Genomic DNA, 24,113 nt, shown 5'->3' with positions numbered 1-24,113 from the left:
AAAGAATTGTTGAGTAATGCCTTAAGACAAATTCATACGTTGTTTAAGCCAAAATGTATAAGATAATATCTTTCAGTATTACTGAACGCCAGGCAGCGGTGTTCTAGATCTACCAAGCTGCGCCCCCGGATGTGAGAAACCAGTGCAACGAATGTGGCACTAGGTAACATTGATTGGATGAAATTCGGTTTTAATATAAATTTGATCATCCTCGTACTTGGAGTGCTTGTCGGATTTGACAAAAAAAAGAGGATTGATATCGTTGCTGGTCAGTAAAACCTGAGAAAGAAAAGCTGGGAAACATGGCGTATTTTATAAGGGCTCGCGAAGACCCGGGTTTGAATAGGTCTTCAGCAACACATGCTTGTCGTAAGAGGCAACTAACGGGATCGGACGGTCAGGCTCGCTGACTTCGTCTATTACGTAGTTAGATGCTCATGATGTTCATTATTTGATTGTCTGGTCCACATTCGATTATTAATACAGCCCGTCGTCGAATAGCTGGAATATTGCTGGTTACGGCGTTAAATAACTACACAAAACACAAAGGCTTCTTCCCAAGAACAGCGAAAGATTCTAAATCGTGCACGTATCAGCTGACGTCACAGCTCTGCAGAAAACTTCAGCTTCGGCTTGAGAAATCTGCAATAGAATCTTATGTCTGTTTTCACAGATTATCATTATCAGGTAGATGTCTGTTCTCTTGGGTGTCCTGTCAACCAGAATACACAGGTGTGTTGTTTTAAAAGCATACACTTCTACCTTGACAAACTCATGGTCCTTGATGATGAGATGATGATGATGACGATGACGATGACGATGACGATGATGATGATGACGATGATGATGATGACGATGCCTTAACCACCTCATTTGGGGATTGAGCTTTAAATGAAAATTGCCCACAAGTGTGCTTTGTGATGAATCAGTCGAATAACATTCAATGTTCACAGTGGGTGAATGTGATGTGTTTTAACATTGAAATCGCAGGAAATGTTAATGTGTGAGTGAGTGAATCAGGTTTAAAACCGCTTTGAACATTATTTCAGTTACAGTTCCTACCACACCTAATCAGATCCCGTAGTTAAACAAGCACCTTTCGTAGGGAGCCTTCAGTGCAGACAGAATCATTAGGCAGCTGTGATTGGGTGATTTTGTGTAAGAATTTTGTTTTTCTGTAAACGTTCATCCATCCGCTACTTAACAATGACTATATTTTCAATATTTAGTGATATCTTTGGTTAACCGAGCCAAAAGTTGTGGCTTTAAGTCCATACTCTGCTTATATGTACATGCACATGGACTCTGTAGCTGGGGAAACAAAACAACTCCTTCATACATTTCTAATTTTTGTTCTTTATTACAACTCTACATTTGTACAAAAATATATAAATATGACAGAAAACGCGACATGCATACATTATGTTACAATGTTGAAGTGTGGCGCCAGCACGGTCATACTGCATCCTGGTCTTCCGTCAGACATCAAGGGACGGGTTTACTGAAAACAGAAGGGGTGTCGGGTTGAAACTGAGTTTATACAGTCTGTAATTTTACTTGTCAACTCAGTATGGTATCACAAGGAGTTCTTAAATTTATACATGTTTTCAAATGTAACCAATTGTTAATGACTTTGATGCTATTCAAGCTGAAAATAGAAACCATTTATTGTTTACTAATTTAATCTACTCTTACATTATTTCTGAGGTTTTCTGCACACAATAAAAGACATTTCAAGATACATATTCCCCAAGATGAAAAGATTCTATTTCACTGAAAAAACTTTTACGGATTTTCTCCTGCGAAGTGGCATTGTAAAAACAACCCCACCTAACTGCATTAAACGATATTCGTCGATGTATTTTTGTGGATATTCCCAGTGGAAGTATTTTTAAATCTTAGCACCTTGATTTGAAACAGCAAAAATAAGTTTCTTTCTATTTTGATACTACTTTTTAAATCGAGCGATACGACCTAACCTTGACAGTGATGAAAATAAAAAGAGCTGGTGTCAATCATATCAACCTAACAAATCAGTATCATAGCGTGTACAAATATTGAGTGGGCTAAAAGACGCCATCAAGTTTCAAGCGTTAGGTTAATCTTTGGCAGTATTTTGTTTGTTGTGCAACAACGCACTCAACAATATACCAGCTATATGGGGACAGTCTGTAAATAACATGAACATTGTTCAACACAATTAGGATACGATGAAATGTGTCAACAAAGTCAGCGAGCCTGACCACCTGATCCCATCAGTCGCCTCTTACAACAAGCAAGGGTTGCTGAAGACCAAATCTAGCCCGGATCTTCAAAGGTCCTAAGGCAGTAACTGACGACATTGAAAACACGTGGTGACAAATATTAACAGTCACTGATTAACAGTATCGTGAAGATCCGTCTTGTAACTGGTCTTCAGCAACCCATACTTGTGTAGACTGACGGGATGGTCTGGCTTGCTGACTTGGATTATGCTTGTCCTTGAATCCCAGTTACGGGGATCGATGCTCATGATGTCAGTCACTGGACTGCCTGTTCCAGACTCGATCACTGACAACATACAGCTGTAATACTGCTGATTGTGGCATTAAAACAATATGCAAACAAACCCGAATGTGCGAAAAACCAAACTCACTTTGATAAAACGTGTATCGTGTCATCCCACATATGTTGCTTGTGCTCTGAAAAGAAGGGAAACAGTCATTTTAATACTTGAATGAAACAAGTAGCTTCATGCCACAAGAGTTAACATACATTAGTTGTCCGGTAAACGGTTTCGACCTGACCTGAACTCTCAGATCTGCATAACACACGTGCAGTCGATAACAACAGTGCTGAAGGTATGCCGCCAATCCACGTGACACATTGACGAATACATGGAGAGCACGGATTCCACGTGCACAGTCTCGCGCCACCGGAAACACCTGTTCCATGGTGCTTGTTTCGTTGCACACGGAACACTAACTGTCAGAAATGGCAGTGTTCGCGGTTTTCTTTTGGTTTGTTTGGTTTCAGATCAATACGTGTATGTTCGAAGTTCCAAGTCTCCATCGATATATAGATGGGCAAAGTGCGTGAGGTGGGTTCTCCAGACATAGGCATCTATAAGTGTGTCTTGCCCAGAATCGATTCTTTGAAAGCTGCCTTGGCATATCTTGAATATTGCTGATGAGGGTTAGAAACAATATGGACTCACTCATTTGATGTTGGACCATGACCCAAAGATGAATGATCATAGATGTAACCACACACCAATGATAATTATCAGGGCGCATTAGGGATTGAAAATTAACCAATTATCAATTCATCGTGTCAGAGATAAGGGAAGCAACTCTGTTCAGCGAATTATGAGATATCAATGATATGAGTGCGCAATTGGAATTTGTTCACCACACCCCAAATAAATGATCATGTCTAGATTCAAACCCCTATTTAGGGCAGAAAGGAAGCCTAGTGGTTAAAGCGTCCACTCGTCACCCGTCGAAGCCCCGGGTTCGATTCCCCACACGGGTACAGTGTGTGAAGCCTTCATATTGCTGGAATATTGCTAAAAGCAGCGTAAAACAATACTCACTCAAACCCCATATCAGCGACTTCTAGCAGAATTGAGGGGGGTAACTCAGTATTCTAACTTGAATCATGTTTCTGCGACCCAGACGTTCTAATATGCGGCCACCTTGCCCAAACTATAGGATAAAACCCACTGAAAAATCCCAACTCGTGTATTTAGATGTATGTATTACACTACGGGACGACTCGGGTAGGATATAACAAGACCTGTCATCTTGAAATTTGTTTCCTCAATTGAATTTATCAGGCCATCGAATTTTTCACACAGGTTCGGCTCATAAAGAAAAATTCAATCAAATATGACATCGATGCCTGTCAAAGAAAAATGAATCTCCTACAAAAACAAATTCTATTTGTGAAAGAAATATATTTCAATCAAAATCTCCCTCTTGTGTTACAGGCACCTGCGATGTTTTGTGAGTGAGCCACGATGGTTTATAGTGGTTTACCGAAATGATATAAGCAGGTGCGAAGGAATTTAGTTGAACGCCGCGGTGAACAGTATTTTATTTGTAGCATTTTGAAGGAAGATCAAAGTGATGCCAGTTTACTACCAAATGGTAAAAGTTCCAAACAGGCCTCCAACGTTGAAATGGTCATGAGTGAGTGTGTGAGTGTGTGAGAAATTTTAGCAATATTGCAGAGGTATCACGGCAAGGGACACCGGTAATGGGCTTCATGCACTGTCCATATGAAGGGAATCGAACCCGGGTCTTCGGCGTGACAAGCAAACGCTTTAACCACTAGGCTCCCACCACCCGAGATGCTCATGAGATAGCCGCACAATCTTCAACGACCTCAAAATCTAGATCTATTGTTGGGCAGGGCTGTCGTTTTTATAACTACGTTAAACACTGACTATCCTCATCATCATCATCATCATCATCATCATTATCATCATCATTCATCTCCCTTTTCTTCTTCATTTCAGTATTATCATTGTTACACTAAGAACCGGTGTTCCGAGTCCTCCACATCGTTGATTTGTCATAGTGAGTGAGTGAGTGAGTGAAAGGTTGAGTGGGTAGGTGGGTGAGTGAGTGAGTGAGTGAGTAGTGATGTTACACTAAGAACCATGTGACGGTTGATGGTGTTACTCATGATATCCATCACGGGTTTGTCTGACCCAAATAACTGTATTCACTTACCGCCGTAATTGTGTTGCAATATTCCCGAGCACTGCGGCCTATAACAACATTCACTTACTCGAGGGAATCGAACCCGAGTGAGTGAGTGAGTAAATACTGCTAACTGCCGCATCAGGAATACCGCCGCCATTGAGGGCAATGAACTGAACCAGAATCCACTGTGATTAAAACGTGGAAAACTAAGTTCAGAATGTTACATCACTATATGATGTCCGACTACCAGAGAATGTCGTAGTCTGTCTCACAGTCCCTGAACCATATTATTTTCCTTACTGTCTTGCCCTCCCTTCAGTGCTAAAGCTCTAAATGAAGCAAGTCCAGATTTCCCCAATCTCTGGTTTATTTTTTACAATCAAAATTATGCATTCAGAGACTAAGCGTTAGTCTAGGAATGTCGTTCAACAGATACTTTCCAGTTGAAAATATCTGTATGGGCAAAACATGGTTGTTTCATAATAGGCCAAGGCAACTCTGATTTTCCAAATCGCTATACTCTATATTGTTTACTTTGTGAATTGTCAAGGAAGCCAATCATCAGCTGCGTCAACTTACTTATATCTCTGACGTCAGATATATTGAAACATCAGTCTTGCAAAAACCTTTAGTATATATAATTTGGCTTCAAATATCTGAACAAAACTATTAAATTCCAAGAACATATTAATTTTTTAGACCATACTTGAAATGAACAATATTCCTCGTTTGCGCAGAACAATTTGCCATAACCGGAGCAGAAAGAAGTATGTTTATGTGTATATTTGCGTTTTCCCTGATCTTGAGACGTCCTCGAGAATAGCACCAATACTATAATCCTGGTTAACGGGTTTCTCCAGGATTCATACAGTTATATAAAACGATCAATTGTACGGAATCGGCGAAAGCTGGTCATGGAAAGGTATCATATTCCATATTATTATTCATTCCAAGATACCACATTCCCCCTTTGAACTAATAAACTTGAACTATTCATGTAATATAGTCAGCTATCCTGAGGGCATGAGATGAAAGATGCCTAATGTATTCATTTTGAATAAAGATGAGTAAACTATCAATAATATCCTCAGCTCCATTCTCCATATTCAACTTAACATTGTTAGATCACAACATATGTTATATTTTGGATTACACTTTCTTAGTAAAGTACAATTAAAGTACTTTTGGGGTTGAGTCCCATCCGGTTAATGCTAGTCAAAACGTGTACGCTAAATAAAGGACTAGAGTGAGTGAGTTTAGTTTTATAGGCCGTGTTTAGTAATATTTAGGCAATATCGCTGTGGGGGACACCGGAAATGGGCTCCACACACTGTACCCACACGGGGAATCATACCCAGTTCTACGCTTTAACGAAAAGGCTACCAAACAGCCTCCTCAAGGCAACAGCAAATTTTGAAAACGCTGATAACGAAAGAGCACAAAACTATAACGCGTTTAACATCATTTGCCTCACCGTTCCTGGATGGTTGATATTGGTTCGAACCACTCTGTTGTTTATAGGCATGATGGGGCGGTTGTTGTTGGCCACGATGTTGTTTGGGTCGTCTTTTATACCTTGTTGGAGGCGCCGTAATGACGTCAGCTGCAACAAACAACACTTGAAAAATTACTTCAAATTTTAGAAGTCAGTAGAAACCAAATGCTAGTCCAGTACTCTAAGGCGCCCCAATTAACTGTGCAGAGTTGCTTCTCAGGGAGTAGTCCACAGGGTAGCCTGAAACATTGTGTGTTCAATTCCCTGATATAGACTCTCTTACTTTGGCAGCGTCACGCCCTTGCTCGTTGGTTTTACCAAACGTCTGAGCGTGGAAAGTGGCTGACCCCGACCCAACCCCTTTACAATGAATGGACATACTCTGACGTCACTGGGGTACTGTTCAAACGATGTTATATCCGACTGGGCTGAGCCGAACGCATCAGCATATCAGAATGGCAAAGAGGGACGAGTTTTGTGTAACGGCAGTTTGACAGAAAGTTTATCAAGACAAGCATTGAATTCGGTCCCACGATCATAACACCTGGGCATTCCTAAGGGACGCACCTCTTCCCAGCTAATTGCGGCGCCACAGAGAAACGGGAGACCCTGAGACTTCATTCTCTGAGACTTCACTCCCAGAATAGTGAAGTCAAAGCGGTTAAAGGGAAGCAACAAAATTCTTAGGGAGACTTTATGCCATTGCCTAGAGGAAGGTAACCAAGAAGCACAAATTATTGATAAATCCGATATTTTCAGAATATCTGAGCCTGTCAGTTTTGTCCAGTTAAATGCCAAATCAATAGATCTGACTGGAGACCTATAAGTTCTTTAGAACGGTTCCTTCAGATTCTCAATATGCCAACGTAATTGACGTCGCCGTCGACTGTTGACATGGCCGTGCCTCTCCAGGGTGGTTAAATGTCAAGTGTATATCGATATGTTCGTGGTTGATATTCTGTACGCTCTTCGCCAGGACAAAGTATGACATACACACTCAGCAGAATGCCACATCATCTCATCATCGAAAGCTAAATGGTTTAGAAATACTTAAATAAATCTCCACGTCAACTTTTAAATGTTTGCGTATAGGTCATTCAGCTCACCTATCTTCAAATGAATATTTCATTGTGGAAGAAAGATATATATTCTTGCATCTTATATTTGGTTGTGGCAAAAACTGTTTCTTCTTGCCAAACTGAATAGATGTCATGAACATCGATCTATGCAAGTGGTATACGACGACAGCTATCAAGTCTGCGAGCCTGACAGTCAGATCCCGTTAGTTGCGTTTTGGGTTGTTGGGGATCAATAAACCGGATCTTAAGCACACAAGCTGAAGACTGTCACAAAAGATGCAGGTGACAAATAAACAGGTAACCGTGGAATTAAACAAATAATGAATCTTACTTGCTTACCATATCTTTTGAAATGTATATGGGTTTGTTGAATATGACCCACGTGACCGTCTCATAACATCCGGGTTGTGTGAGTGAGCCCTCGTACGTGACGTAATAGTTGGTGTTGGGGAAGAGGGCTTTGGCGGGGATCGTCTCTACCCGGGTTGACTGGCCTGGGAACAGATAAACAACGTCATGATTAAAAAATGCTTCCAAAAATAACGGTAAATATTTGACAAAAGCAGTTTTTGTCAGATATGCTGTATATCATGGATAAATTAATCGTTTCCGTAAGTTTTGGAACAGTGATCTAATTGATTATGCATAAATGACATATCTCTCTTATAAATAAATATAATTATAAATACCCCAAAACTCGATCTATTTGACGTGGTATCGGCTTCCTATACGTTGGAGATGAATACACAAAGTACAATGTACATATGACACAATGCACACCTTTTGTCTTTCATCGGGTCACATGACTTCATCGGTGAGATCTGCCATGCACATAACGAACTACGGTTATATCGAACTGAAATCTACGTAGTCCCTTTGAGTTCGTTATAACCGAACTACATGGTACATGGAAACCATGTGGGAATCCGACCATCTCTCCACAGTGACAGCAACTACCTTAACCACTAGGCTTTCTAAGCATGGAAGCAGCACATGTTCCCATAAACAATGTCCAAATAATAATGTGAAATATCCGAGGCAATGGAGAGCACACCGTTCTTGGAAATCGTAAAATGCGACTAACGGAATCGGGTGGTCAGGCTCGCTGACTTGGTTGACACAATGTCATCGTATCCAAAATTGCGCAGATCGATGCTCATGCTGTTGATCGCTTGATTGTTTGGTCCAGACTCGATTATTTACAGACCGCTGCCATATAGCTGACATATTGCTGGGAGTGGCGTAAAACTAAACTCACTCACTCACTACTATTAGGTGTCGAGTTGCATACAAACGGTGCGTATAAAGATCTGCCCTACTTGATGTTTTATGATACAGAGTGTCCAATGTGGTAATATTTGTGTGCGTTCTAACTAATGTCCTCATGTCTCAGTGGTCGGATGTCCCAAGGGACCATATTACGACAGGTCCTAATTTCACGCTACGACGACCCACGTTTCAACCAAGTTCATCAACATCCTACACGACGGCAGGAGAAACTACCAGATCATTGTTTCTACAAAGCATGAAATGTAAACTTGCAGCTCATCTGTCACGTTAGATAAAGCACGATAAAACATGTCCACAGACATAATGACATAAAAGGAATGTGGTGACCCAGGGAGACATGATCAGTGACATATCTGGGAGATGCTAGCATGGACGTGCGGATGGCGAATAAATTCGCCTGGAGTTACAGGCCCATTGTTTCCTGTTTTGGAGGGTGGGGTGTGTGTGGCTGTTCACTGTGGGTGAGTGAGTGAGTTTAGTTTTACGCCTCACTCAGCAGTATTCTAGCTATATGGCGGCGGTCTGTAAATAATCGAGTCTTGACCAGAACATCAAGTGATCAACAGCATGAACATCGATCTGCGCAATTGTGAACCGACATGTGTCAACCAAGTCAGCGAGCCTGACCAGCCGATCCCGTTAGTCGCCTCTTACGACAAGCTGAAGGCCAATATTCCAACCCGTGTTCACTGTGGAAGTTGCGTCAATTGGGCATGCCATGAGCTGAATGGTGGTGGGTTCGAATCTTGGTTTACCCTGATCATATTCCTATGTCAACACCATACTCGTGCTCTTGTGTTTCACTGAAGCGATGAACGTCTGGAACGCACGCACGCACGCACGCACACATACACACACACACACGCGCGCGCGCACACACACAGACGTACATACATACATGCTGTCCCTGGCCTTTGGGCAACGTATGTACACTGATCGTGTTTGAAATGATTTCTGAGAATCTAGATTTATAAGTTAAACAGCAAAACAGTAAATATCTGGATAGTACGTTAGCCTCGTGTGGACATTCCATATACCACGAATTCCAGCCACTCCTTCACCGTGTATTACTGGGAGCAGATTTCATCACAACATATCACTTTAACAAGAACATCTAACGTCGAAGTAAAACGTAGCGCTGTGAGATGGAGGGTCGATAAGCCTTATCCGTTCCTACTACTGAAGTCTAAAGGCCTTAATAGACAGTCGAAAAACAGTGTTATCTCAATCATAATTTCTCCGTATTTCATCTAAATTCCAGCTTAAAAGCTACTGAAAACCCATTTCCAACTCAGTAAATGTCAATGGATTTCGTGAAAGCACATGACATTAAGAAATATGAAGATGGAAATTATATGCTCTTTATTACCAATTTCCGCTGATGTTTGATCACTTCATCAATCAAATTTATGTGAGCGAATGTTGTTTCAAGCAACATTTAAGCGAGATCACGGATGTCTGCAAGTTCCCTGTCCGTCATTGAGGCTGTTTAGGACAGTGCCTAAGCACTTCAACAACCCATGCTTGTAGTAAGAGGTGACTAACGGGATCGGCTAGTCAGGCTCGCTGACTTGGTTGACACATGTCATCGGTTCACAATTGCGCAGATCGATGCTCATGCTGTTGATCACTTGATGTTCTAGTCCAGACTCGATTAGTTACAAACCGCCGCCATATGGAAGGAATATTGCTGAGTGCGGCGTTAAACAACAAACAAACTGTTGTGGCTGAAGGACACGACGCTTCGATTTTCGATACAACGCTCCACATTTAATTGCGGCGCCAGGTACCACAATGTCTCACATTCGCTCGATATAACATAAGTAAAAGACTCGATCAAATTTTAAAAAGATAATGACTGAAGTAAAATGTCAAAATGTTGAAGCAATACAAGATAAACGCCACTCCTGCAATAGAAACGTTTATCTCCCGAAATTTTACTGTTTTAAGTCATAAGCATCCCATCAATATATCAAAAGAGCTTTACTCAAAAACATTAAAATGTAACGTCAAAACAGATATGCTAAAACCCGAAGTTGAAAGTGGTTTTCTTTCGTAAATGACAGACAAGAATACTTAAGGAGGGTTTTTTATATTTCTTGTCAGATGTAAATGATACATCAGTTAATATTTTTTGTCATTATTTTGTTTATAGCCATGTTTCCGTATTCTGCATCAAAGCCGAACGTGCGCTCAAGTTGCCGAAAACACCATTCACTTGTCTCATTTAACAACGGTAAATAGCCAAATGTGCATCTGTGATTTACCCACTGTACTGTGTAGAGTTACCTGCCTTGGTCAAAAGATTCGATCGAATCCGACATTTTAGCTTAACATAATCCTTTTTCTTAGAACCACATCTGCGCTCGTATTTTTCACAATAGTTACTATTGCTGAGTGTGGCGTTAAACATCAAACACAAGGTATACATCTAAAATTTTAGTACTTGTGAGCCTTTGGAAGATTTCATTCGGAAAACGCAGCATCGATGTAACCACTAATAAATTCTCACTGAGGCAGGAAGACTGATGTGAAAAAGTACCATGTCATAGACAAGCATTAATAATAAACTATTGTCCATCTATAGATGCGACATGAGACAAGTTGCATAAGGAATAAATATCATAATTAAACTCTCCGTAAATTGTGAGACTTTACATCACATTCACGATCTAACATGGTCTCTTTAACACTGACACGGTATCAATTGTATCTGTTTATGGCATTCTGAGATACTTCTTGTACTGAGGCAACCATAATGATTGCAGAGAATGTAACACACACTCTCCAATGACTCTACATTCTACTGAAGCTAAAGGCAAACTGAGTCCCATGAGCTCCCACGAGTGACTTCCGCTGGGAAGTATCATTATACGTTACTTGTAACGGGAACAGAAACGTGAATATACCAGCTGACTGACGTCTAGTTTCGAGTCACGTGATGGAGATATATCTTTTACACCAGATGAGCTAGGCGCGTTTTCTCTTATATGCTTAGATTTACGTAAATATTTGAACACAGGCATAACTAAAGATTCCGGATACATAAATAGATAAGTTTGGCCTTGAAAAAACGATTGGTTCATTGTGACACTGATCCCAAAGACGTCGATGGTGAATGGACGAGATTGTTGTACGCCCCTTTTAGCAATATACATGTAATATCACGGAGGGGATACCAGGGATCCAGACATTGTACACGTGGGGAATCAAACCCGGAACTGTGACGTGAAGCGCCACAATCACGACCATTTTGCTATTTACTGTGTCACCGTCAAAGCATTTCTGTTGGATTGTTTTTCAACAATTAAGAGTCTGACACTTTCGAGCCTAACGGTGCCATGTTCATAGTATAGTATTTTTCTGTCATTCCAAGCCTTCCATCCGTTACCACTTCAGTGATATCTTCGCGAAACTGCATACCTTTAAGCGACAACTGGGAAATTAGCCATTAATGCCTGTTTGTCATAGTGGTCGTACTGGTCAAGTCGTGACCACACAAAATGGACCAAATCAAGATTCGACAGGATGCTGATACACATCAGATGATGCATGAGAAAAGTAACGATGACAATTCATCTGACATGTTACAGATGTTGAACGCTAACCCTGATTAAACTGCCATTTGTTACAACTCCATCAAGTTAACCCTAACACCCAGCGTTTAGGCTGTCAACCAATATTGATCAAATCAGAAGAAATATGAAATATTCTCGAATTGTACGTGATCGCATTTCTAACTTAACGCTTCGGAGATTATAAAAAGTTATTTTCTAAAGCATAAATTTCCATGCGTTCCTGGAGACAATGCCTCGTTGGGGGATCTGTGTAATTTCACCAGCGAGGGGACAATGACAGAAGGTACAATTCTGGTGACCTTTCGGTTTTACAACACTGCATATTTGCATGTCATCAAACAGAAACTCTTTGTAATCTAATGCATAATTCATATGTTTGCTTTTGTTTCATGAGATTGAATGTTTTAACTGTAGAACGAGATTACAAATGTGAGCGTGTTGCGAGTAAAATGATATCAAATATTGAATGTTATTAAAGACAACATGAAATCTAGAAGCCCAAACGTTCCCCCGGGTCGAGTTCATTGATCCAACCAATGCTTTATTGTCCTTGGAATTAGGAGGGACTACACTGAATTTAGATTAAATTGTGGCCAACAACAACCGCCCCATCATGCCTATAAACAACAGAATGGTTAGAACTAATATCAACCATCCAGAAACGGGGGGACCAACGGCGTAATACATATTTGTGTGTGTACGTTCGTGCTTGCATGTATGCGTGCGAGAGAGAGAAAGAGAGAGAGATAGAGAGAGAAAGATAGAGAGAGAGATAGAGAGAGATACAGAGAGAAAGAGATAGAGAGAGAAAGAGAGAGATAGAGAGAGAGAAAGAGAGAGAGAAAGAGATAGAGAGAGATAGAGAGAGAGACAGATAGAGAGAGAGAGAGAGGAGAGGGAGGAGGGAAGAGAGGGAAGTAAAGGATAAAGTGGTTGATAGGTATACATGAGTAACCCAACTCAAACTCACTAACTCACGCTTAGAATTACGAAGAGAGGGAGAGGCTTCACAGCTAATTGCCGCGCCTAAAACGAACTGTCCTAGCATTTGCGTTCTATTGTCTGCTTTCTGATGTATTTTTTGCAAAGCTAACTTTACATTGATAGCCCAACTCAAACTCACTCACTCACTCATCACATGAACACTGATGTTGTGACCAGTATACCTATACCTTTACGGTACATAATCCTAATTAGTCCAGACTCGAATATTTACAGACCGCCGCCATATAGCTTGAAGGTTGTTGAGTGCGGCGTTAAACAACAAACCAACCAACCAAGTATCTTAAAAAAACACACTTGCTAAGAGAGTCAAAACGACAAGGCTTTGGATAGCAATATGACAACCACCACGAAATACCCACCGATTCTTCCATGCACAGTGTTTTTTATACTTTATTATTTGTAGCCAAACGAAGATGGTGTAAATTGGTTAACATTCCCAGTTGGGCGATACGCATCCCCTGCAGTGACGATCGCAAAACTGACACAAAACATTGACCAGATGATGGAACACTATCATCTCCGTGAACTCATCAACGCAAACAGTTTTAACATCCGACTGTGGCAAAATACAACAGTTTGGGGATTTGATGACGAGAACGTCAATCCTTGCTTTGTTAATTACCAACAGCGTCATCAGAACAAACGTAACTATTCAATCACTGCCTTGACAGAAGGGCGGAAAATAAAAGTCCCTTTAAAAGAACTCACGTCACAAAGTACATGCTATATAGAATACGGAACAGCAGAGAGAGATTGGCTAACACACTTCCAAGGAATAACACAGTAATTAAAATCTTGCAATCTCTCTGATAGTATTGAAACACATCTGCTTGGGTAAAGGTTTATTTAATCCTTTGGGTGCTCTTATATTTGTTCCTTGTACTACGCATGCGCGGGATCAACATTCGTCGTGTCCCGGATATTGAGTGGTACGTGTCGGTAATCCATCTGATGACGCTACCCAAGCCATATAATTATTGTTTGTCCCATTCACACCATCCATCACTTATCTCCCTTTGATCTGACTGTGGTTACATGTGGTTCCGAGCAAGTTGTAATGGTCACAAATGTGGTGAAGTTGAGCACTAACTGGGTTCCTGTCTACCACAACTACTAGACGGGTATTTTATTACATCACTTCCCGCGCCAAGTCCCATGGGAATGCTGAGGCACATACACTTACTTCCTTTAACATGCACGAGCATCTGCCAGCATCAGCAAGTTACGTTGATACACTGCAGGTCATCAAAATTCAGGATGAAAGGCGATTGTTAGATCGTGTAAGGTGAGCTTTTAGCAATACTCCAGCAACATCTCAGCGCGTGACACCGGGAATGTGTCTTACACCTTCCACTCATTTGGGGAATCGAACTCGGGATGTCGGTGTGACAAGCTAACACTTTAATCAGTAGCCTACAAAACCGACCCGAAAAACCTAGAAACGTATTCAGGCCGAAATCGAGACGCACATAGCGATGTTGTGCGAGATTTGGAAGGTCAGACGAGATTTGGTCGGTCAGACAGATTTGGCAGGCGAGACAAGATCTGGTATCAAGACGAAGCACCACAATATTCAATACGGGAGAGAATCCTAGCCGATATTTGACTAGAAAATCTGGATTAAATAATACATCGAAACATGAGTACATACAAGTATCAAGATGAATGTCAGTATATTAGGAGAATCCCATAATTCCCTGTAAACATGGAGAAACGAGATTTTTGTATTTGAGAGAAGCCCCATCTTGTCTGAGCAACATGATGTAACGTCAACAAATATAACATCTTAAATAACTTCAAGTTTTCTCTCAGCAAGAGATAATACCGAAAGCTTCTGTGTCAATCTTTGTTCAGTATTGATTTCCGACACTTAATAAACTCGGGAAACTCTCACTGGAGACCATGAGCTGAGATAACGTGAATTCCAAGACCATGAAGACATTTCTGTTTGTACTGTAGTTACCAGGCTAGCCCTGTTAAATTAGACACTTACATCAACTGACGTCATCACGAGGACTCTATCTGCCTCCCTGGCATCGAGATATAAATACCTCGCAGTATGGCGACCGATGAAAGAGTAATAAGGTCGTCTTACATTTAATCACCTCGTTAATTACTAATTGCTTATTACCAAGAGTAATGACATGGATAATTAATGAGTATTTAGTGGAATGTCGGTTTGATAGCGTACAGGCGAGTAGCTTTAAGGTTAAAGTGTTCTCTCGTCATACCAAGGGTGGTGGTGTAGCCAAGTGGTTAAAGTGTTCGTTCTTTCCGAAGAATCCTGAGGTTTGATTCCCCACATGGGCACAATGTGTGAGGCTCGATTCTGGTGTCCCTAGCAGTGAAATTGTTGGAACATCACTTAAAATTGCGCTTGCGCAAATTAGAAGTCGACGGCTGTAATTTTCAAACTGGTAGGTCTAAATAAAAGCGAAACAACCCTTTGTATACTAAAAACATAAGATTACACCAATTGTAACTTGCGAAGGGGTTTCCCTGCAGTACGTATTTCCACGTACGATACATTTAATTCCTTTTTTGACAACGGTTACTCGATCCCGTTACTTGACCCTGTGATCGACCCGATGTACTCAACACTGTATGTACTTTGTAGAATAGATATGTGGCCTCATTAGGACGCATATATAACAATCAATATTAACAGAATATAGTTCGATTCGTTCTTCAGTTTTGTGCTTAACGCCGCATCCAGTAATATTCCTGCTATATGGTGGTGGTCTGTAAATAATCGAGTCTGGACCACACAATCCAGTGATCAACAGCATGAGCATCGATCTACGCAAATGGGATACTATGACATGTGTCAACCAATACAGCGAGCCTGACCACCCGATCCCGTTAGTCGCCTCTTATGACAAGCATAGGTAGCTGTAGACCAATTCTAAACCGGGTTTTCAAGGGTCTTACTGATCTTTAATGGCTTAGGTGCGGGCTATTTATAACAAACGACGATTTTTACAATGCATATTTTCTGTCTATCTGAAGCTTTATAGGCAAGAGAGTTGACGCAATCGCTTTAATGGCTTCTTACATCCTTGATGTGTCATGTTCCAGTATTTAACTTGCAAATATCATCGTCAAACATTTATAGCGACTTTCAGAAAAAGCATGACAGATAAGTTCATAAAGAAACTAGTTGTTGATCTGTTTTGTCAAACGTGATAATGTGATGTTACAGATTGAAGTTGGAGCTCGACCTTCTGTTTTCTCATCACGCTCGACTGCACATCATTGGCTGCAGTATTCATAATCCGGCAGTATTCACTCACTCACTCACTCACTCACTCAGGTATGGTTCACCCCAAGCGACTGAATGTTGTTCAAGGCCTCTGAGCATATATACTTACATTCAAGGTGAATAGTTTCCTATTAGTTCAAGGGGAAAATCTGACATCTTTGAATGAATAATGACATTAAACATAATAATGTATCATGAATAGTTTTTGTCTCAGTCGAGATTTGACTTTTCGTGTGTGTTACTTCATGGATCCTTGTTGGGAAACCCGATAAGCGAGGTTTATAGTATTAGGTGCCATTCTGAAGGACGTCTCAAGATCAGAGAAAACACAAATACGCTCATAAACACACTCATCTCTTTCAAGCTGTTCTACTCAGACGTAAGCATTAAAACGTTCTGGATGAAAATGTTCATCAGAACGATCAAACAGACTGTATCTTGAGAATTGCCAACATCAATTGTTATTTACACGTCATCTGACAAAAGTAAACGTTTTTATTTCGCTCAATTTAAGTTCGACAACCTTAAACACTTCTCTCACATCTGTGAATAATCTTTATCCAATTTGTGTGTGTCGGCATCATCAGAAGCTAGAATTGCGATCAAACAGAACTTTCGTTTTATGACCATGTGGGCGCCACTGACCCGATGGTCTTCAACGCTATAACTCGCTGTGCAGAGTTAGGTCCCTTGGGCATGCTAGAAACCTGTGATCATTGGGCGGAGCTGAATTAAAAGTTGGACCTGATAATGTTTGTAGGTTTGTCCGTACCACGCCTGTGATCAGGGAATTCACCAAAGCGGCAAACGTCCAAGGACGGAATCACTGCGGGATTTGCTCTCACATCAAGGGTTTAGTTTGGGCTGCTCGAACAATGAAAAAAACTAAAACAAATAAATCCTATTCTTTTCACTCAAATGATATTCTGTAATTGTGTGTTAAAATTATACGTCAAATCGGCAATAGTTTAGCCATAGAGTGTGCCGTTCCACAAAGCTATCTAACCGCTGAAACGATGGTAAATCTGACTCGATTATTTACAATGACATATACCTGGAATATTGCTGAGTTCGGCGTTAAACAACAAACAAACAAACAATGGAAATCCCACAAAGGAAACTTACGACAATCCTCGCGCTAAGATGGCTTTGGAACGGTGCCTAAACATGTCAACAGGAATCGCGTATCGTTGCTGGAAAATAATGCCTTTCTCCCAACGTTATTGGCCAAACGTTAGCCCGCACTGTTCCCTGACCATCAAGTCCTCAGTATGAAGAAACCGTATCCTTACTTAATAACCAGTAAGCACCCTTGCATTGCTAAATAACTCTGTTCCCACATCACATGATAAAAGATAATGAAAAGGAGCTTCTCCTTGTATGACACCCAACATCCATTGATTACGATCAAAAGTTTCCCTTGCTCTAAACCTCACCCAAAGCCTTCCAGATAACCTAAAGGTTCCCCTATATCAAAGTCAGACCCACAAGGCCAAACCCACGTTCACGTTCACCCTCACCCTCATCCCCACACGAAACTTCGTACCCTCGTGCACTGTGCCAACAATACCCGTCGTGTTTCCGATTATGAGAAGACTAGTTGCGTTACAACCTAATATCGTTCGATGTTTCATTTGTGCAGGAAGATTTACGCTATCACCCAACACGAGACAACACAAGAATCTCTCAAGAATCACAGTTCCACATCACGGTATAGGTGCGCAAGCAGGCTTAGTACCAATGTGAACAAACACGGGGATATACCTACACCTCAAGCGATAACAGCCTGTTCTGTTGATATACAATTTGGGCCAGAGTAGCTTCACTTTACAAACACGCTTCAAGTAGTCGACTATTTGCTTTCATTCTGTACTGTGGACCAAGGACTATTAAGTGTCGCGCAGTCATCGCCATCGAGTAATTGACCATTGCCTGCTCTTTTGGTAGACAGGATCCCAGTCAAGATAAAAGAGTTGCCAGCATTGTGACCAACAGCCCAACACAAAACCGTTCCCCGATATTTACACATGTCCCTCTACTTATAACCTTGAGTATACCCTAAATTCAATATAACACTACCCCGTTCCCCAACATTTACACATATTCCTCTACTTATTACGTTGAGTATACCCAAATCAAATCCAACACTAAACAGTTAGACATGTTCCTCCATTTATCGCCTTGAGTAAACCCCAAATCCAATATAACACTAAACCGTTCCCCGACATTAGACATGTTCCTCTATTTATTACCTTCAGTATACCCTAAATCCAATATAACAGTGAACCGTTCCCCGACACTTACACATGTTCCTCTATTTATTACCTTGAGTATACCCAAACAAATACGTCCCAACGACACCACCAAACGAGGAGGAACCGTCACGAGGTAGTTCAACAGTCGAAAAGACCGATTACTTTTGTAGAGAACAGTAATGATCATTTAGATGAAAAAATGTGATTTACCTTTCCACAATATCCGTTGCGCAAAGGTTGCCATTGTTTTAAAGGCTTCGTTCACGGGCTGACCAATCTGTGAGAAATCAAGGACATTGATTAAAGATAACTCTGGAGTTGTGACAGATTTAGAGTCATCTTGGGTGATCTCTCCGTCTCCTCCATAAAACACGGGTAATGCGGGGTGACAGGGAGAGGGACACTGTTCATATCGTTTAGGGATGAAGCTGGAGGTGTTGTCATTGCTGCAGCGTTTGGCTGAGACATTTATCTCCACGCGCCATCAATTGTCGAGCTGATGACGTCCAATTGGAACCGGTCCATGACCGTTGCGTTATAAGTTATAACGTCTGGTTATTGTCTCGGGAGCCCGCTACTGTTACAGTAATGGTTCGGTGTTGTGATATGTGGGCTTGCGTGGTGGACTCTACAGTGACAGATGTATCTGCCACAGGGTTCGGGCAGGAAAAGAATCAGCGATATTTGAAACTGTTGCGTGCTGTGCAGCGGTTTCCCTGCATCGCAGAGGGGAGCAGAACAACACAGAAAAAACATAACTGAATTAATGTTTGGATCTGATGAATGGCTTCTTCAGATGGCTACCATGTTACATCTCCATTCTTGCTTGACGAATGCCCAACCCCAGACCAATTAGCTGTAATATTCGCAGCAACAGCGTCGCTTTGAGTCTGATCCAAACAGCAGGATGATAAAAACAGCTGTCCAAACAAATTGGAGGAATTGTGTGCGAGCTTACATGGTAAAATATATAGGATGTGACGCTTGTACGGAACTTTGTTGTTTAACGCCACACTCAGCAATTTTCCAGCTAAATGACGGCGGCTTGTAAATGTACGAAGCTGGCCAGATAGACCTCTGATATCAAGAGCAATGCCCCATGCGTTTGAGCTATGGTGACATGCAATGGACCCAGCCTCCGAGGCTCATCCTCGGATTCGTTAAGTTGCCTGTTTCAAGCATAGCTTGCGGGGGAGCACTCCAATGTGGATTCCCAAAGGGCATAAACATTGTAGGCCTCGGTTTTGGTTACATAAAACATGAGCCGTGAATGTCAGCCACATACATAGTTGTGTGTATGATATAGCGCGATTCTGTGACTTTGCTTGAAATGGTAAAACTCGAGGGGCGAGAAGGGAGCTAACGGAGGAGCCGACGGGAGGAAAAGTAAGCTCCTCGATGACAGAGAGCACAAGACACAAGACCGAGCAAAGGGAAAGCAAGTGTGGGGTTCGGTAGCAAGACCTGATGGAAGTGAAGGCAAGACTTGAAGAACCAAGATTTGAGGGAAAGAAGGACATGATGGGAGCTCAGGAAAGAAAGAGCTGATTTGGGGAAAGGGATAGCAAAGCAAGACCTGAGGGGAAAGGTATGGAATTCAAGACCTGATGGGTTATTTAAGGAAAAGCAAGACCTGATTTGAGGGAAAGCAAGATCTGATGAAAGGTAAAGCAAGACCTGATTTGAGGGAATGCAAGACCTGATTTGAGGTAAAGCAAGACCTGATGGGAGGGAAAGCAAGACCTGATGGGAGGGAAAGAAGGACACGAGGGGAAGAAAGCAAGACTGAGGGGAGGGATAGCAAGACCTGAGGGGAAGGGTAGCAAGACCTGAGGGGTGGAAAGCATGACTGAGAGGAGTGATGAGCAGAACCATATGCATTAGTAGAGTCATATGAATATCAACTTCCGAAAACAATAGATGACGTCAACAGAGGTTTCAAATGACGGTGAATATTGATATTTTACATACCTCTGCGAACACAGACACGATAGCAATGCCGTACGGGGCTTGTAGAGCCTCTCGGAAGGAGGAGTAGATATCTGTGTTGTAAGCTACGAGTTGAATCTGAAAATGTAAATTGAAAGAATATAACACACCTTGATAGAGTTCGTATTCATTCATTCATTCATTCATTCATTCACTTATTTATTTTCCTTTCTTTCTTTCTGTCTTTTATTCTTCCTTCGTTTGTTGAGGCACTTCATAACAATTCTAATGCAGAATATATTTCTAGTGATATGAAATAGGGATTCACGCTGTGGGTGACCTGGTTGATTTTCTGTTAATCATACTTGTAAAGACTCCTGTACTTTTCAAGCTATGGCTACCAAAGGGACAGCGAACTAGCAGGGGGGTTCAGACTCGCTGACCCAATATCCCATATACTGTCTTCATATCCCAATTGTGTAGATCGATGCTCATGCTGTTGATCCCTGGATTGTCTGGTCCAGACTCATTATTTACAGACCGCTGTCATGTAGCTGGAATATTGCTGAGTGCGGCGTAAAACTAAACTCACTTACTCACTCACTCATTCATGAAACTCGGTGAAATCTACAAGTCAGGCGGACAGCACGTGTTGCGTCTATGAGTGTCACTGTCATTGACAGAAGAACTTCTCAGCTGATGAGTAATTTGATAACGTTGACTTTAAAAATGATTGACAGACAATTGCGTTTTTTGAATTCAGTTAGTTTCTATTATATTCGAGGTCTTGAAGGATAATGTAACTGAACCAGAGACAGACTTCACCTTTGATCGGCATCCTGCTGCTGGAAGTGTAGATACAGCTAAAATACGTTTTACGATGACGACGCCATTGGAGACCAGCTTTTTTTTATATGGAAACGTTTCTGATGGATTTTTTTTTCAAACTTGAAAAATTGACGTGAGTGCTATGTAGGTCATTTAATGGTATGTACAATAACCTTTTTAACATTTAACCATGCTGTCGATTGTGAGTGAGTGAACATCGAGAAATCTGTCAAAATATCTTTCAAGCCTGGAATCATTATGGAGGGCGCTAGTTTCAAACTTGTGAAACTGAGAGTGAGTAAGTATGCTTTTACGTGATTGTTAGCAATATTCCAGCAATGCCAGTGCGGTGGGCACCCGAAAATGGAATCGAACCCGGGTCTTCGGCGTAACGAGCGAACGGCTTAACCCCTATGCTACCCCACCTACCCTGAAATTTGTCCTGTAAAGTTCGAGACAGTCAATGGTAGGTCAAATATTGGTGTGATAGGATGTCCTCGGATCCTAGTTTAGTGTTTCAAGAATAGCAGCAATGTGAGTTTAGGATTACGCCGCATTCAGCAATATTCCAGCTATATGGCGGAGCAGGAATGTATGGTGTAAAACAACATTCACTTACTGTAATAAGGTCTACTACTGTCCAACCGACGATATCAGGCTTTGATAAAAAAACAAGTTTGTCTCATATAACACGTATAATCCAAAATAGTTTAACTTGTCACGTAACATTGAGGTTACAGAAATTCTGCAGAATACTTGACCTGGCTGTTAACGTATTACAGCTAATCGTGTATATACTCAAGGAAATAAATAAAGGAACACGTAGTAAACTATCATGAGAGTCAGAAAAAACTTGGCCTTCGAAATCAGGGGTTTCAAATCATATTGCCACAAGTGTCCGGTCGCCACAGGGCAATACATATCTCCCACTGCATTATAACACATAATGATTTGTTTCCGGAATCTTTGCACGTCTACACATCAGTCGTATTTCAAAAGCAACAACTAGATTTTCTGGTCCATTATTCACTTGGTTGTCTCTTCTCTTCACAGACGGCCGTCGCACTGCGAGTGTATGCCTGTAAACAGTGAGTTAGTGAGTTCCGATATTAAGCTACATAGGCAGTATTTGGCAAGTGGCCTCTACTTGTGACTGTATAATGAAATGTGGAAATCTGACTTTTGTTTCAATGATGTAATTGAAGTGAGACGGGAGGTGCATCGCTGTTTTTTGGACAAAATGGCATTGAGGATAAATATATGTACGTACAACCTAACATGTGACCCTCTTTCACCCTCATTGCAACTCAGAGGAGAGTCCCGCACGGTCCCCATCAAGGTGACCAAACTTTGGTTGCTTGCGATCTCTAGCCCCTTTCTAGATTGCGTTCTGAACTGATAGTTTATTTATAATTCTCTCAAACTTGTTTTAAATATATATGATTATCTAGTTACTACACGGTTCTTCGAGTGAGTGAGATGGGTTTTACGCCACTTTTAGCACTATTCCAGCAATATCACTGCGGGGGACACCAGAAATGGGCTTCACACAATGCACCAATGTGGGGAATCGAACCCAGGCCTTCAGCGTAACGAGCAAACGCTTTAACCACATTGATACACCACCTGCCCCCTGTTCTTCGACGTCAGGATGTTATCCAGACTAAATATGTTTGTTTTGTAAGTACAAGATTGTCTCGTTAAGATATAGCTGAAACATTGCCGATGTGACATTAAATTTTAACTCACTCACTCAGATGAGACCTAAGTGCTCAGATCTAAACATACTCACAATACTCCCCATGTTTCAGCCCCTAAGCCATAGCTATACAGGCCGACATGTAACGCTGCAAAAACGTTTAAATTCTGAATAATCAAATCAGTTGTGAAATCAAATTACTATTTCACAACATATTTCAACTGCATGTCGTTCGCATTTCACTATTCAGAATCGTGATGTTTCAATTTGTTTTTTGCAGTCTGAAGAAGCAGATGTAATGGTTAACTCGCAGAAGTACAGATGCACTTTAAGTGTATTAGCCCTATTTGTAAAATCCCCCATGTAGATTGGTCCCCTGTGCTGGATGTAAAAGCCGACGGGAAAGAAGGTTTAATTGTCCGTTGATGTAAAGTAGCTTCACGATGGTTTAACTATCCAACAAAAATAAAGCCACAAGCACTGTAGCTCACCTGAATTCCTGTGGAATAATATTTCAGACAACCAAAACACAAGTTGGTATTTACTACATATTACAGCGTTATATGTCTATTTAAAATTGTTATGACGTATTACTACTCACGAAACATACCACCTATCAAATTTCATCTACGCTGAAGAATAGAGGGAACCGCATTTTCAATATGGCCGAAGTGGACGCCATGTTCAGTTTGTGGAAGCACGTATTGGTTCATTATCACCCTCATCATACCATCGTCGTCGTCATCATCATCATCATTCTAAGCAGCATCAACAGCAGCATAGTGATCATCACCATCGTCATCATCATCGACAACATATAAATATTTAAGTGCGCCCAAAGTGCATTCTGGAAAAATAGGTTTAAGTGATATTTACATTTTAGGTATTAGACAGATTTGCCCAGACTAAATGTGTATTCACTCTCTGATTGCCTGTACGAGTGGATTTCTCACAAATAATATATAATACGTAGAATATTAACGTAGGTAAACATATTAAGCT

At 41.2% G+C, this 24,113-nt stretch overlaps 1 protein-coding gene across 1 annotated transcript; it reads right to left on the bottom strand.

Annotated features, from left to right (window-relative positions):
* Nucleotides 1-1,336: 1,336 nt before the first annotated feature.
* On the bottom strand, nt 1,337-23,913 carry LOC124262149 (putative carbonic anhydrase-like protein 2). Its single transcript, XM_046696610.1, has 7 exons — nt 23,842-23,913; nt 20,627-20,722; nt 18,866-18,932; nt 7,605-7,759; nt 6,166-6,294; nt 2,636-2,681; nt 1,337-1,501 (listed from the first exon to the last, which is right to left on the bottom strand). The coding sequence occupies exons 1-7, from the start codon at nt 23,911-23,913 to the stop codon at nt 1,479-1,481; spliced, it is 588 nt and encodes a 195-aa protein (XP_046552566.1). The 3' UTR covers nt 1,337-1,478.
* Between the last annotated feature and the right edge of the window lie 200 nt (nt 23,914-24,113).

Source organism: Haliotis rubra, unplaced genomic scaffold (genome assembly GCF_003918875.1).
Source record: "Haliotis rubra isolate DU_JTF1 unplaced genomic scaffold, ASM391887v1 Scf824, whole genome shotgun sequence".
NCBI classification, from domain to species: Eukaryota; Metazoa; Mollusca; class Gastropoda; order Lepetellida; family Haliotidae; genus Haliotis; species Haliotis rubra.
The sequence above is the reverse complement of the archived record's forward strand: the minus strand, read 5'-3'. Positions and strand labels throughout refer to the sequence as shown.

Coding starts and splice junctions, on each gene's coding strand:
- LOC124262149 (XM_046696610.1), bottom strand. CDS start 23,913: ATGACGATGGTGATGATCACTATGCTGCTGTTGATGCTGCTTAGAATG. Junction 20,723..23,841: donor TGATGATGACGACGACGATG/GTATGATGAGGG, acceptor TTACATTTTCAG/ATTCAACTCGTAGCTTACAA. Junction 1,502..2,635: donor ACGATACACGTTTTATCAAA/GTGAGTTTGGTT, acceptor TTCTGTTTTCAG/TAAACCCGTCCCTTGATGTC.